Source organism: Phoxinus phoxinus, assembly GCF_949152265.1.
Source record: "Phoxinus phoxinus genome assembly, chromosome: 14".
In the NCBI taxonomy this organism is placed as follows: domain Eukaryota; kingdom Metazoa; phylum Chordata; class Actinopteri; order Cypriniformes; family Leuciscidae; genus Phoxinus; species Phoxinus phoxinus.
This window is the reverse complement of record NC_136889.1, coordinates 29,837,993-29,855,040: the sequence shown is the minus strand read 5'-3', so window position 1 is coordinate 29,855,040 and position 17,048 is coordinate 29,837,993. Positions and strand designations below refer to the sequence as shown.

Genomic DNA, 17,048 nt, shown 5'->3' with positions numbered 1-17,048 from the left:
GAAGTCACATGATAATAAAAAGTTTAACCCACCACACTTTTCAAAAAACAAATTGGGGATATAAAACCATATAGAATTATTATGGGCCAAGCAATGTTTTAACCAGTTAATTTTAAAAATGGTATTAAGTGTACTGAAATCAAGAACATTAAGCCCACCCTCTGAGAGAGTTCTAATGATCGTTTTTCGCTTTATATATTCAGTCCTGTTTTTCCAAATGAACTTAAATATGGCCCTGTCAATATCTGTGCACATTTTAGAGTTAACATACAAAGAGAGAGCCGGATATACCAGCCTCGAAATTCCCTCAGCCTTAGAAAGCAGAACACGTCCATGGATAGACAGGTTTCTCTGAGACCAGCAATTAAAAACCATTTTTGCTTTATGTAAACAAGTAGAGAAATTATTTTCAACTCTTTCATGTGGACATTTATTGATTATAATGCCAAGGTATCTAACCTTTTCTTTTACCTTAATTCCACATATATCTGGGATATCAGAGTGATGGATTGTCATAATCTCAGATTTATTCTGATTAACAGAAAGGCCAGAGGCATGTGAAAAAAGTTTTAATGCCTCTAGTATAATGGGGACTTGTCTTTTATCCTTCAGGAAGATGCATGTATCATCTGCCAGCTGACTGGTTAAAATAGTGCGGTCTGCTATCTGGATGCCTTCAATATTCGAACAATTCACTATATAAAGGTTAAGAAGCTCTGCGACCAACAGAAACAAAAAAGGAGATATAGGGCAGCCTTGCCTGATGCCTCTCTCAATGAAAAACCGTGGTGATGTCCCACTAGACAAGGATACATTACTATTGATGTCTTTATACAAGGTCTGTACAGTTTTCATAAATTTCGGACCAAAGCCAAATCGTCTTAAAGCATCATACATAAAGGTATGCTCTACTGTATCAAATGCCTTGTAGAAATCTAAGAACAGGATAAGTGCATCATCATTAACCAACTCAGAGTAATCTAAAAGATCTAAGACAAGACGAATATTATTTGAAATGTGTCGACCTTTCATGAAGCCAGATTGAGTGATTGAGATAACTTCTTCTAAGCAGGGTTTTAGTCTCCTAGCATATACTGCAGCTAATAATTTGTAATCAGAATTAAGCAAAGTTATAGGGCGCCAATTATCTAAAAAATGTTTACATTGCTCTTTAATATCGATATTAATACACCAAACTCTGTGTCAGTACATTAGAGGCAGCAGCACTAATTATGTGCCTGATAGTATTAAAGGGATAGTTCACCCAAAAATTAAAATTCTGTCATTAATTACTCACCCTCATGTTCCAAACCCGTATTTCCAAACTCCAGACAGCATTAAAGTAATCCACATGACTCCAGTGTAATCCCATGTAACCTCAATTTTATGAAGTGAAGTGAATGCTTTGTTTGTTCATTTGTGTTCCCGAAGATAACTGAAAGTCTTACGGTTTTGGAACAACATGAGGGTGTCATTTCTTTTGGTGAACTAACCCTTTAAGGCTGTACTGAATACAGAGCATTTGACCAATCAGATGAAAGGGCCGTTTCAGCGCCACCCACATGTGTGAATGAAATATCGAAGCCATGAACCGATTTGTAAACCACAAACATAAAATGAGAAATCGAGCCAAAATCTCATGTTCTGTTTGTAAAACTAAACTAAACGAAACAAAAAACAAACAAAAAAACGAAACTAAACGAGTCGTCTTTCCATTTCTCCTTATTTCTTTTCAGACAGTACATCAAATGTGTAACCGACTGTTGTTTTCAGTTCTATATTTTTTTAAAGATTGAAGGAATATGTTCATTACCCAACAACTCAATCAGCAATCAATTGTTTTTGGAATCGATTTACAACCCTAGAAAACAGAATCCTGCTCCTCATATCTGTTAAAAAATCTACAGACAAGACATTTTTTGCATTTACTTTGTGAATTGTGTTGGCCAATACGTTTTTTTTGAAAGTCTACGTTTTATAAATACACCTCTAAGAGGCTTATACCAGACTATCATGGTTTGTTTGAATTAGCCTATGCATTTTGATACAGTAGTCAACCTACAGTATGTGGGATTTTCTATGGCCGATGCCGATATTTATAAGGCAGGGTGGCTGATATAATATACAGAAGACTGAATTAAGTATCAGCAAGAGTCGTACACAAACTTGCTGAACTGAAAAGAAAGCTTATCTTACGCAACATTTACTCAAATCTCACTAAAACAGAAACAAAACATGTTTATTATCAATTGACAAAGAACTTGGGGATATAAACAGTCTGAAAATCGCTAAATATTGTACAATTACATGGCCTGGCCGAAATATAGTCTATCGCTAGTGTTTAATGTTTCATTCCTGAAGTCTTTAATGTGGTATTGATGTTTTCACACTAGCCCTGTTAAACTGATGTATGTTTCCTTGGAGGGTATCCAGTGCTCTTTAGCGTATCTAAAACAGTGTAAAATCTGAGGGCCAAAGTGCTGAGATCAGGTATTAGAGTTCCTACACTTTAAAGTACCACTGCAAAGTGTAGGAACGAAGCCTCTAAATGTTTACAGGACACTGCTGATGGTGTGATGGATTTTTCTGTGCTCATGGCAGTCGACTCGAGATCAGATTAGGATGCTGCACACCCATTAGGTGCCCCCAGCAATGGACACGGCGTTTATTCGGCACACTGCTGAACTTAGCAGAATAGAAAGTTTGTGTGTTCGGGAACTTGGCTGTAGGGTTTTAGATAATGCGGTGGTGCAGAGCTCTGCAAATTGATGGCTTAGACATACATTTTATTAGAGCAACCAACATTCACATGATTGAGAAACAACAATACAATGGTCTTTTGAGAGTTCAGAGGAAAAAACAAACAAAGTTGGTATGAAGACTATACTCTATACTAATCTCTAGACAAATAAGACATTTGTCTATGCATGCATGGTCTGTATTCGTCAGAAAAGAAATTTAGTTGGGTCTTAAATATTCACTATAAGAATATTATATTTGAATAATTTTTTTTTTTTGTCAGATTCAAATTGCATGAATAAAATGAAGCCTAGTTTTAGGACCTTTAAAAAACATTAATCTCATTAAACTTTTTTTTATAATAGTTAAGCACATTTTTACTCAGATTATCATTACAGACATGCATGTGGAGGTTTTTATATACTGCATATATACTTTTTGTATTGCCAGTTATTAATTGTCAGCGTGTATTCTCAGTCCTTAGAAATATTTTTTTATGGTACAGAATTTAAAATGTAATTATGAAAATTGGGGAGGTACATGAAAAAAACTGCTAAACTAATTGTCCTGTATAAATACCAAGTTTTGGCATGAAACTTGGCATGAAACTTAAGCAAACTGGTTGCTTAACGCAACCAGATGACATTTACATTGTTTACTACATGGCACTAGCCTGGGTTTCCCCATACTGCCTTTGCGCAGCGCGATTTTATTCACGCTGAAAGGCAGTCTGGATACCATGGACCAGATTTTCGCCTCATCTAGGGAACCAATCACAGAACGGGGAGGGAGCAGCAAGACGATGACGACATATATGCGACACAACTAAGCAGTTTGTTTATATCCATATATACCTTCGACCCTCATGTTTATCTTGCACAAACGGCAGTAGTCGCTGAACGTCATTCTTACCCATCGTCTTCTTCCTTGTCTAATTTCTGTCACTCTACATACGTCATCTGGTATAATGGAAACGATTGGCTATGAGCTACGTACAGGCGCTTTTGATAGACATTCTTAGCACCCAATAAACGGCGCCGGGCATTCGTAAACCACGCCTCAAATACGAGAAAATGCACATGTGGTTCCCAGACCCAAGTCTCAACGAGAATTGGGTCTGGCGTTAGCCAGGCTAACATGGCACAAGCTGATTGGTTCCTTTTGCATCTGCAGCCAATAAGCTTGCTGCTCAACATTCAAATAGCTGGCTATCATTTACTATAGCAAGTTTCCACTGCGCTTCAGAATTCCTCTGAAACCCTCCACCTTCCCCAGCTCCACCTGTATAAATCTGCCAGGGGTTATTTTATATTAAGCTATTAGTGCAGCAGCAGTATGTTTTACATGCTCACAGCAGCGTATCTGTTTTTATAGACCAAATACATTAACATTGTCATATTACCATACTAAAAATCTTCAGAGAGTAGTCATGATAGAAATAGACTTAATTTTCTTTGAGCAAAATATAATTACAATTTTCTTTCTCTTGATTTTGGGGTGAAATATGACCCAGACATGCTCTTGACAGGTTTTGTGAGATCAATTCACTAATATATTTCTTTCACTGTTCCATTGAACACTGACATTTGTTGATGTGTGTGACCTCAAATTCTTCCATCACAGTTTTTATAACCATCGGTGATGTGTATTCTTGCAGGAAGAAGGGGAGTGACTCTTGAACCTCATGCCTCCACAAAGCCATTCATGAGGCAAGCCTTCCTCCACACCAACACACCAGCATGGAGAACGGGCTCCGAACACGACTAGAAACTGGAGTGGCAGATGAGAAAGACCATCTTACTCAAGGGAAGAACCCATTAGCAGGGAGCGCTGACTTGGGACATGAATGTTGCAAACGTAATGGTTTGATCAATACCCACAACTTAATTGTGGAGACTAAGGAAGGACTGGTGTCGGTCTATTCTGCTCCACAGTACCAGGGCCATGTGGTGTCCAAGGACAAAAATGGGACACCGGATGGTAGAGGACCCCCACAGTTGCTCAACCCCAGCACCCTTCCCCAGGCTATAGACCCTTACTACAGGCCCAACCTCATTCTCTACCCCGAGAGCGTGTTGAGAGCATGGGGAGAGGGAGGGGACTGCTGCGAGACCACCTTCATTGAGGACATGACCCCTGCCTCGTCTGCCGGTGCCGTCACTAAAGATGGGATTCTGTTCTCTGACGGCAGGCTTCTGGATCTCTCTATGGAAGACGCCAAGATTCAGACACTGTCCTATGATGTAGATGATGACGATGATGAATTTCAAGAACTCGAGGTGAGAGATTGCATACTATTACACTTTAAATATAGTTCACCTGGTTACTAACTCACTCTCATGTCATTCCAAACCTGTATTGACTTCCTTTCTCCCTACAATGAAAGTCAATGGTGCATGATTTTGGGGAAAATATCTAATTGGATTTTTCTGATAATGATTTTTCAGATTTTCTGATAATTTTATGAAATTGTGATAGGGAGTTCAAATAAAAGCTCTATGTTTGCTGTGCTTGTTTGGAGGTCTGGACAATTTGGCCAAAACATCTGTGATTATATACCAATGTATCTATAATAAAAATATTATTATAATTATTACTATTGTAATATTTTACTATATTATTATAATTTTTTTGGTATAAAAACAAACAAACAAGTAAGCCCAGCCCACTAATGCAATTGCCGTAGTTACTCTTTTAGGGAGTAAAAAAAAACAATATGGCAATATATTATTATTAAAAGTAACTTTCCCCAACACTTATAATAATCATAATTTTAAATATTTATTTTAGACACATCGCATTACCAGAAGTGATTACATAATTGTATACGTCCATTTTTTTGCATGCGCACCCTTACACACAAACCAGGATTTACAATACTGCCTACGTAGGCAGCTCACTAGGTTTTGGAACAGAGCCAACTTTTTGCTAAACTGTTTTTTAGTCTGTTCAAATAATTTCTGCATCACACAAATGTTTTGTTTCTAATCCATACCATTGTGAACCATACTTTTGTCCAATGCTATAAGGAAGGTGTGAGCTCTGTCTTTGGCCCTTATTTAACACCATCCTGTGATATGGTGCCGCTGATCTTTGCAAGAGCATGTGTCTGGAGCTCGTGCCAGATGAGTGAGAGAGAGTGGCTGATCAGAAGGGTGCAGAGAGCGTAACACAGCCAGTGCCTGCTGCTGCCCGCCTGTTCACACCACCTGTTCGGAGGCCGATGCGCAGCTTCACAGAGCCATGCACAAGTGGCCAGAGCACAGCCAAACATGCAGATGTATTGTGGGCTGTGTCTCATCAAGTTCACTTTGTCGTCAATTACGTGACCTCCAAAAAAGCCTATCATGCAGTCAATTAAAAATGTGTTTTATTTATTCTGGAATGTAATGTTGCTGTTTGAGCATGAACAATGTGTGCAAAGTTACACAGCACAGTCACGCCAAAGGGAGTTATTTGCTATATCATTTTTTTTACAGAAACGCAAACACGTCACAACATTCCTCATTTAAATAATTCTTGCCCAAGGCATATGAAAAAGGGGGGCGGAGCCTGGTTGAGTTAGTTAGTAGTGTGTTGTCGCTATGTTTTAGACAATGAAATTCACGGTTATGGTAAGAGTAGGTGTGTGCGATATTGACAAAAAAAGAATGTATACATTTTTTTCTGGGGTTTTGTCGATAACTTTCAGATGATATTTTGCTGAGTGTGTTATTGTGCTGGTACATCAAGGACTGCTGACTGCTAAAGTTTTTGATATTTTTAATATTCTGTGCGGAGGTTAGTTTTCAGCAGTGACAGAAATTACATTTTCCAATAAGTTTAAATTGATTTATATCTTTTATCAGCAGTTTTACCTTTATATGGGCAATTTTTCCTTACCTAATGAAATTAGGCTAATAATTTATGTCAAATTCTTACATTTCATCAATAAATTCAACAAGACACTATATGGCTGTTACCAGTCAAATGAAATCGGTATCAATAAAATCCATCTTTGCAATGCAGAGGAAACTCAAGCTGCATCTGAAGTGGCATTTAGATGCATTTAGACAGACTGTTTAAAACAGTTCAGAGGCGACATACATGCATTTAAACCGCAGATACAAATGCATAATTTTTTTTAATGTTTTAAAAATCAAACATTGAATATTGATATATGGCATGATTTTAAAATCGAAAAGATACTTTAAATATAGATTTTTTCAAACAACTGATCATTTCAGGAACGAATCATTTGACTTTCTTAAAGGGATACTTCAGGATTTAGCATTAAGCTTTGTATCAGTAGAAAACCTGTAGTATTTTCAAATTACCGTGCTTCCCTCCCTCATGTCCCCCTGAGACGAGAGATTTATGTATTTTTTTACTGTAAAAAATCCTCCGATGACGCAAAAATCGCCATTTTGCGCCATCGGAGGATTTTTTGGCCAGAGGCTAGAGACTACAGCCAGTAGAAGGCGCTAGATCCGCATGTTTTCAGCCCGCCCATAGAGGGAGGGATCTCACTCACAGAATGTACAAATAGTGTCAACCATCTTTTATTTGGAAGCGAAGCTAACAGTTTCTTATTCTGTGGAGAAAGCTGAGTAGTAGGGGTTACCATCCTCTTTTTCCCATACATGTCCGGCTGTCGAGATCGTCCAAAATGTCCGGGATTCGGCTTTTGCTTTCTGCAGTCGCCATTCATTGTTTACATGCACACCTTTTATTTCAATCTAACTGAATTCATTACGATTGATGAATTGGTGAACACTAAACAAGTGATGGGTTATGCGTTTTAACATTGCTAAGAAAACTCCCGCTCCTCCGTGAGAGATACGAGACTGGTGCGTCTCACGGGTGTCGCTCATCAGTAATCACGCCACCGGCCTCGCGTCGTTCTCCCGCGGCCGTCAGTCCCGTCCTGCTCGCCGCAGTAAACATGATGAATGGCGACTGTAGAACGCAAAAGCCGAATCCCGGACATTTTGGGCGGTCTCGAAATCCCGGGCAGACTCGTCACGGAGACTCACTATAGCCTAACCTTGTTGTTTAACTGCGCTCTCTTACCGGTAGGCGTGGCCTCGTAGGGCAGTGAAGCAAGTGCATTTGTTGTCTTTCATCCACATGAGCCACAAATACATTTTCTGGCTTTTCTCAGTCTAGAAGGCTCCAAATTCTAAAATAATTTCACATTTCTACTACACAAATGACCCATTTTAAATACACATTCATCTTTACAGAGGTGAAGTATTCCTTTAATGAGCGAGTCATTGAATAATTCATTCAACCAGTTTATTCAAAAGAACTGATTCATTCAGTAACAAAACACCGCTGTGTTGCTCAAAGACACAAAACACTTCTGCTGCGGTTTTGTTTAGAACTATTTCCATCTGCAAAATAGAGCAAAAACAGGCAATATTGTGTCTAAAATGTCACATAATATTTACTTCTCGTTTATTAAACTGCGGTAAATCACATTTGCAATCGTGGTGATATTTGGAAAACGGCAGTATATGATATAAATATAGTCTAAAAGACAAATGCTTTTTAAATTTTTTTTAATAGAGTAAAAAAAATCACACAAGGTGTGTTATAGACGATATAACCTAAGGGGCATGACATTTTCACAACACAATGGTCCAGCCCACCAATTAGAGCACATTGCGTTTTATCGGAAGGAGGGGGTTCATAGAGACGGGAACTAAACAGAGCGTTACTGACAGGCTGAGAAGAGAGGTGCTGCAATAATGTAAAATATGTGGAAAATAATGTTTTTTTGTACATTCAAGCATGAAAACCTATTGTAGTAAACCCCAAAACCGAAATCAAGACTTTGTAAAAGGGCACAGGTCACCTTTAATAAAAGCCATTCATTGATCATAACATGAAAATAATGATCTGCATCTGCCAGAATTTTAATTTTAATTAAAATCTGAACAGTCATTGTATGAAAAAGAGCCGTATGAAAGGTTAAATACATGCTATCTCTTTTGGGTATTCCATAATCGGCTAATCAAAAATCTAATTTATGGAGAGATTAATCAGTCTATGAAATGTGGGAAATGAAAATCTGATTGCATTGTCCTGAAAACATCACATCATACAGCACAGGACAGCTTGCACAGCCACTACGATGACTCATGTAACACTTTCCCTTATTGCTTTCACGAGTGCATTTTGAGGAGAAGGAATTTATATCTGCTGCTTTCTTACCTGCAGAGATAACTCTATCACGCCTCCTTTCACAATCGCAGCCTTTAGAATATGCTCTGGCCTTCTTGAAATTCAAATTGGAATCGAATTAATGGAACACTCGACATTCCTATTATGCAGACACACTTCTCAATCTGTTGCACCATTACGTCCTCGCACACGTAGCTTCATATGACACGCTGTTTGGAAGATGATGTGCCAGGTTATGGGAGCAACTTGCCACTTCACAGCAAAAGCCAATTTGAGCAAATGAGATCTTGCAAGATGTGTACTGAAGTTTGTTGATGAGGCTGGACTGGAACTTGGCAACTGTTCATTCTACAATTATTTGCATAATTCGAAATATGGTGTACCCAGGTGATGCAATCAAATGAATATTAAATGTATCATTTAATTTCGACACTCTGCCTCATAGGAACTATAGTTGAAATTGAGCTTTTAGCGAATACTATTATAATAGAGCATGAATTGTCCCTATGGATATTATGGTATGAATACACTTCTGATGATTCACAGGGGTTAGTGAACATGCTTTGTATTTCACAAATATCACAACAAAATTCTAACCTTTTTGTGTCAGAATCTCACAAAAAACGTCCCATTTCACTAGCCTGGCTAACGCCAGACCCAATTCTCGTTGAGACTTGGGTCTGGGAACCACACGTTCATTTTCTCGTATTTGAGGCGTGGTTTACGAATGCGCCGCCGCCGTTTATTGGGTGCTAAGAATGTCTATCAAATGCGCATAGCCAATCGTTTCCATTATACCAGATGACGTATGTAGAGAAATGGTTTAACGCCAAACGCTGCTCTTTTTTCTAAATAAAATTGCGATCTAAACTACTTAGAACAATATCTAAGGCTGCATCAAAAGGTAGCTTCGCGTCTGCTGCCATGTTGACTCCATAGATATAAACAAACTGCTTAGTTGTGTCGCAAAGATGTCGTCATCGTCTTGCTGCTCCCTCCCCGTTCTGTGATTGGTTCCCTAAACGAGGCGAAAATCAGATCCATGGTTTCCAGACTGCCTTTCAGCGAGAATAAAATCGCGCTGCGCAAAGGCAGTCTGGGGAAACCCAGGCTACCATTTCACACCAAAATTAATTGGAAATAATAGCTAATTATTTTATTTATATAGGCAAACATAAATTAAATAATGATAAACAGGTGGTAGTAATCAGAACATGAGTTCAGGCAATGGGTTATGGGAAATGTAGTTCATAAAGTGGTGGCAATGGCCTATAGGGAGGAGGCCCTCTGGTGGAGATCAAGGGCACTCCAGCTGGATGTGACTATATTAAAAAATGTTATATATAAAGAAGCTCTGGGTTTGCTATGCTTGTTTGCTATGCAATGTGATTATTTGTGATTATACTGTATATCAATATGTAACTATAATAATACTAATTTTAAAGTGCAACAGTAAAATTACACTGCTATCATTTATGGCTGTTTTAATTTTAATTTTCAAATGGTAAACCTCCTATTTTGGCAGAAAACCGCAGATATCCCTCAAAGTCATAAAAATCAAAACGAATCACCATGAATCTAAATCGAATTTATTTTTGGAACATTGCATTGCTTACTATAAATGATTTAACTGTGCACAGCTTATCTTCTTTCTTTATCAAGTGATCAAGTCTTTACTATTAATAATTTTTTTGCATATTTTGGAGTGTGTCGATTTTTTTTTCTGATTTTTTTCTTATTGTTTCTTTCGTAACCCTGAGCATAATTTTGCTGGGGATGTGCATGCTTTGGTCTTGTTTTGCCAATATTCAAAAAAAGCTCAGCTTTCCAAATGTTAAAAATGAGATAATCAAGCTAGACCTTCTTCTTTAAGACTATGCAGATCTGCAATATGGGCATTATTTAGGCATTAGTTTTATCTGTAAAAAATCTTAGGTCAGTGTAGCATCTAATAATGTCACAGTTGGCGACAAAATGGTTTAAGAATTAAGAAGTAAACTAGCAGCAGAGTAGAATTAATGTAAATCCAGTGCGAGTATTGTCTGATGTAGTCTCCACCCATCTTCCTGGAGACTGCGTGAGGGCAGTTCACTCTGCCCCGTATCGGTTAACATATGCAGAGGGCATTTTGGTGCAAATTAGTCACAAGAGAACCAGGTTGTGCAAGCTGTTTATGCCCTTGTGTGTAGTAAATAAGGTGAAAAAGGAAACATCCATCTACACACCATTGACACATTCAAGCTGTGATTAATACATACCCAAGAACATGTCATCCAGGTTGTGGCCTTGAGTTTCTATTAGGGCTGTCTGTGTATCACAAAGAATCTGGTGATATGATACGTATCACGATACAGGGATTATGATACAATATATTGAGAAATTTAGCAATTCTGTAAGAAAGGCGATATATTGTGATATATATAGAACCTGGACTATATATATATATATATATTTTTTTTTTTTAGGAAGTAGATCTAATTTAAAAAACTCATATGCATAAAACCTGAGCAAAGAACAACTATTATTTAATCCAAGCAATGGAATCTGCATTTGCAGGATTATTTAGGTATATATATATATATATAACATTACAGATATATAGTGCATAGTTCACTTTATATTTAATACTGTAAAGTTGCTTGCTTTAAAGCAATCTATTGTATAAAGCTCGATATAAATAAACGTGACTGGAGTGCTGAATTGCAGAGTTTATGCAAACATATCCACATCGCAATGATCAGATGCTTTCTTAATTGTTTTCTCACAACAGTTTTGCTGTTATTGAGAGGAAAGCATGCAGCACATATTTACATAATCTATGTAAATCTATCTAATAAGATCTATATACTAGATCTATATCTAAACGCTCAGCAGCGCGGAGGGCTTGGGGATGTTAAGTGAGCTTTTAAGGTGATGATACACACGGCAACTTTTCGGGCAATGTTCTAAATTATCCAGATAGAAATGTATTGCACATTTTCAATGGGCAAGTTCCCAAGCAACAAAAAGTTGCCCTGTGCATCATCACCTTTAGATTCAATGTTTTTTTTGAGTATTGTATGTATCTTAGCATGGCTTATTTTTTGACAATCTGGACAGAACCTTGACTGCGCTGGCATGTCTATATTGCAAAATATATATATATATATATATATATATATATATATATATATATATATATATATATATATATATTTATATATGTATGCAAGCTCAGTCGTGCAGCAGACGCGATGTCACGGCAAGTATTGCTCCAAGGAGAGTGAACTTTTTACCCCAGGCTCTCTAGCTGACCTGGACTCAATTCGGCGAAGCACAGTTTGATCTGTTCACTTCCCAGGAATCCTCCCAATGCCCTGTGTAGTATTTCTTGTACAATGCCCCCCTTATCATAGATGCACTGGCACACAGCTGGCCCCGGGGTCTATGGTACAAGGCTATGGGTACAAGGTCAGGGAGGACAAAGAACAAGTCCTGTTGTTTGCACCGTATTGGCCCACGCGGTCTTGGTTCTTGGAGCTCATGTTCCTAAAACATTCCCTCCCTGGCGGATCCCTCTAAGGAAGAACGTCCTTTCTCAGGGACAGGGCACAATTTGGGCAAACTGTAACGATGGATCGGCAACAAGAGGATTCACACTGCATGACTTTACAAAAGAAAGAATCGCCGACAACTTCTGTCTGGACCGCAAACTACGCTTCACAACCAAACATACGCGAGAAGTGATGAGGAAATAACGCAAGATCACGTGTGCATGACTGAAATTGTTGTCAAAAATGATAGCCTGCAAGAAGATTGTGATCCGAATTGTCCAAAACAGATTATGCAGGAGGAAATGGTTGGGGAGACGAGGGGAGCAAGAACTGTGTGTTCTGCAAAGAACTCCTCCCCGAACATCCCGCTGCCCTGTTTTCTCGCTTTCTCATTGGCTGTCGGTCATTGCCAGTGTGGTTTTCAGTCAACACATTCACTCATCAGGATTTTGATTGGCCGACAGGTCTAGATATTTAGCATGCCAAATATCTCACGGGCGTCGGCGACTCGTCGTTGATAATTCACTTTGATAATTCACACTGTGTGATTATCACTCGAAGCATTTGTCCCAAAACCTGTTGGTGAGCCAAAATCGGCCTAAAATCGTTCAGTGTGAACTCGGCATTAGAGGTGCCAGCAGGCTGGACCCTACGTGGCCAAAGTTCCCACTTCCCCTTTTAGGGATCAAGTGCCATAAGACGTGGCCTTAAGGCTGATTTATACTTCTGCGTCGAACTCACGCCGTAGCTACGCCATAGGCTGTGTGTAGCGCGCGTACCCTTCGGCGTACCGTGACATGCACCTCTCCAAAAATGTAACAACGCGCCAATTCTACGCGGACGCAAGCGCTGTGATTGGTCTGCTATAACCCCTCCCTCGGGTTTCACACGCTCCCTCTGCATGTGTAATTGCGCGTCAACGCGGACAACGACGCAGAAGTATAAACGAAAACCAACGCATTGCCTACAGCGTAGAGGCTCCGGCGTAGGTCCAACGCAGAAGTATAAATCAGCCTTTAGCGTTGCTGTGTCCAGTACATGTCCCTTTTTTTTTTAGAAAATGTTAAATGTAGCCTACTGTATATATCCAAATCGATATTGAATAAAATTGAATCGAGATCAGAATTGAATTGGATCACAAGCTTGAGAACCGAAATCAAATCGTGAAATTTGTTACAATACTAATACAATACAGCCTAATTCTTTTCAGGAATTCAAATTCAAGCTTTAGCCTATCTTTAGAACAATTCTTTAGAAATGTTTTTGAAAATACAAAATTAGAAGAAGCAGTTATGTTTTTCATGAATCCGTTCACTGAACTTCTGTTTTATTGAGACAAAGTATTTGAAAAATAAGCCACTTTTTATTTGGGATAATGTACCGTTGAACAGTGTACAAAAAGAGCAGGTACATTAAGCAAGTAGGAGGGTCGATTTTAACCTTATGCTATAAAAGTCCTCCACATGCAAACTTTGTTACTATATTGTTAGTGGGCCCTTGCCTATCTTAGACCTCCTATAGCATTGTTAGCATTATTACTCCACTTTTTTGTTCTTATTTTTCCCTGAAAAGGACAGAGATGTGAAATGGAGAGAGTTCGATGAAAAGCCTCTCTGTCATCTGATTCATTCAGTGTTTTGTGTGTTTTCTGCAGAGTGAGTACTCAAGTGACTCAGAGAGTGAAGACAATTTCCTCCTGATGCCTCCGAGGGACCACCTGGGCCTCAGTGTTTTCTCCATGCTCTGCTGTTTCTGGCCCCTGGGAATCGCAGCTTTCTACCTGTCTCATGAGGTGAGGAGTTATCAACAAATAACTAATATGCCAACAACAAAAAATATGCCTTTTCTTAAAATAAAGGTTCCAAACGCAACAAGAGGATTTGAATTAAGGCCTGTTCACACACACCAAGGATAACTATAAAGATCTAGTTCTAAAAATCGTTCTAAATGTAAAAGAATAGTTCACACCTCAACTATAACGATAACGGCACAGAGAAACATTGTTGAAAGCCCTTTTTTTTTTTTACAATTTTTTTTCCTGCTGACGAACAATAAAAACATTGACAGCCAATCAAAATCCACCTGAGAATTTAAAGCGGCAGATAACACAACTGCAGTGTGTGCTTAGAATAAACAGGTGTGGATGCTAATAGAGTCATTTTGTATAGTTATCTCTATACAATATATATATAGTTATCCTTCTTGGTGTGAACAGGTCCTTTTAGTCGTTTTACAATGGTATTAAATTATGATTTTACTGTCCAACTTTTTTTGGAGAAGTTGTAAGGTAATATTGCTTTTGTGATTTTTTTTTTTTTCCCTGTGAGAATGCAGTTCACACTCAAAACAGAGTTGCATCTGTTATACTTCATTTTTCTATTGCAATGAATTTATTTAATAATGATAATAATTATATAATTATTATCAATCCTTCAGATTAGAGTTTTTATTGATACGTTCACCATACTTGTCCCATATTATGTTGGATGCACAGCGCACACTGCAGGGTAAAGCCAGTCGTTATATGTTACACTTTGAACATTTGAAAACAAATATCCATTTATGTAGTCTGATGTATGCTGCAGGGCAGAAGATGGAGAATTCCCCGGGTTTGCCACATTGTTTCATAAAGGTGAATATAGTATGCTGCAGTGTCAGATGTATTTATAGCTTACCGCAATGCTCTTGAGAGGAGAGAGATTGCTTACAGAAAGTGTGCTGAGAGAGGGAGAGGTCATTCGCCTCTGGAGGGAAACGTACCGAGAAGAAGTGATAATTGCAGTATTTTCACGCATTCCCCCTTCTTATTAAACGCTTATTTCAAAGGATTAATTCAAAACAGGAAAATGATGGATATGTGTAGTGTTCATCTCCCTTTGTTGGTGGGTGAAAAACATTTCACCCCAAAATGAAAAGGAGAAAAGAAAGAGAAAATTAAGCCTCTTTTTTTCCTGCATTTTGACATTGTTTAAGAATATTCTTAAACATAACAGTATTAAAAAACGGTATAACTAATGCTATAAATGTATAAATATTTTACAATTACAAGTTTTTGCATTTTCTTCCCACAACAATAATGTCACGAAGTTAAATATCGTAAAGTGCCCTGTTTATTTCCCCTCTACAATAGGTTTACATGCATCCAAGGTCACTTACATTTTCTCATAATATACATTGTAGCATCACTTAATTTCTTATAATGTCTGGAACAGTTCGATCAAGTATATTTAGTCTCTCTAAAGTTAAACCCTTCCTTTCCACAAGCCTACTCTGCTCTTGATTGTCTGTTGTGATTGGTCTACCGCTTCCAGTGCGTGTCGGAAATTAAATGCCCATTACCATATATGAATTTCAGCTCCGGATCTTCCTCAGCACTTGATACACAGTGAAATGAACAGTAACAATGGTATCGGTTTCACCGTATCAATTGACCCTTCGCAGGGTGCTTGATTGACAGGTGATCTGACCAATCAAACTTCGCCATCCACCATTTTGTCCGACAATGTCCGACATTTTGTCAGTAGAGTTAGTGGATTAAAATGGGAGAATTTGAACTTGAAAAACGGAGTGTACTGACGCCTTTCCGCGGTTCCTTCTGATGTTCATTCATGTTTATTTGATGCTATAAATTAATTAGAAGGAAGAGATGATCGGTTCACGAGCAGCTTTAACTGAGGCTCTACAGCGATCTGTCAGACACATTAAAGAGCCACAAAACGGTATTTGTTGTGTTAAATTTCTTTTAAAAAATGACCAAATTTGAAAGGGGAGACTTTGTTTAATATGTTTAATATCAAAAGTAACCTGGTATGTCCCGTCTGTCAGCGTGTTGTCAGTGTCCTCTCTGCTCCGAGATGTATTTTTCACTGCGTGAGAACATGGTGTGGCGTGAGAGCGCCATAGCTTGTCGGACATAGCGACAGTAACTAAGGGGGGCGGGTCTTTGCGAACGGTCAATTCCAGTCTCATCTGCTCACCTTCGCAGCAGAAAATGGTGTCCTCTCGACATGTTAACAACATCTTCAGTTATAACTGGTGTTTGAGGGTCAACGTTGTTGTTCACATTGTTCACAGGCAGCCAATGAAGACCATATGCTGGCAATATGCAAGTTTGTTACAAAACTACGTACTGTAGCTGTAACACTGGGTGCTCCAGACATAATAAAGAGTAGGAACCAAGTGCGGTATAAGTGGTTTATTAATTAAATAAAACAAGTAATCCAACCAAAGGCCAAACAGAGTAAATCAAGACTTGGAAAGGCAGGTCAAAACAGAACAGAAAGAACAACACCAGACCAAGATCATGCGAAAACACCAGGGTTTAAATACACAAGATAACAAGGGGCTAACACAGGACAGGTGAAGTTGATTAAGTGTCATGGAAACCAACTAGGGTTACTATGGTGACTAACAAGGGTAACTACAGAAACAAACAAGGCACAAAGAAAACAGGAACTAAACACAGGAAGTAAACACAGAAACAATATGAAACAGAAAGGACTTAAAAGTCCTTGAACACAAGACAGGAATCATGACAGGAAGTAAGACTGGAATTAGTGATGACTCCTTTTTTTTTTTTTTTTTTTTTTTTTTTGGCAGTTCAGAATT

General features: G+C 38.4%; 1 protein-coding gene across 2 annotated transcripts in view; it reads left to right on the top strand.

Moving 5' to 3' along the window:
• The window catches only part of syndig1 (synapse differentiation inducing 1), a 59,513-nt gene that overhangs the window by 3,811 nt on the left and 38,654 nt on the right, over positions 1–17,048 (top strand). For both annotated transcript variants that reach the window (XM_079634235.1, XM_079634234.1), the window contains exons 2-3: positions 4,397–5,018; positions 14,095–14,232. In XM_079634235.1, the coding sequence (XP_079490361.1) occupies positions 4,479–5,018; positions 14,095–14,232 (678 nt within the window). In that variant the 5' untranslated portion in view covers positions 4,397–4,478. The remainder of the gene's footprint in view (positions 1–4,396; positions 5,019–14,094; positions 14,233–17,048) is intronic.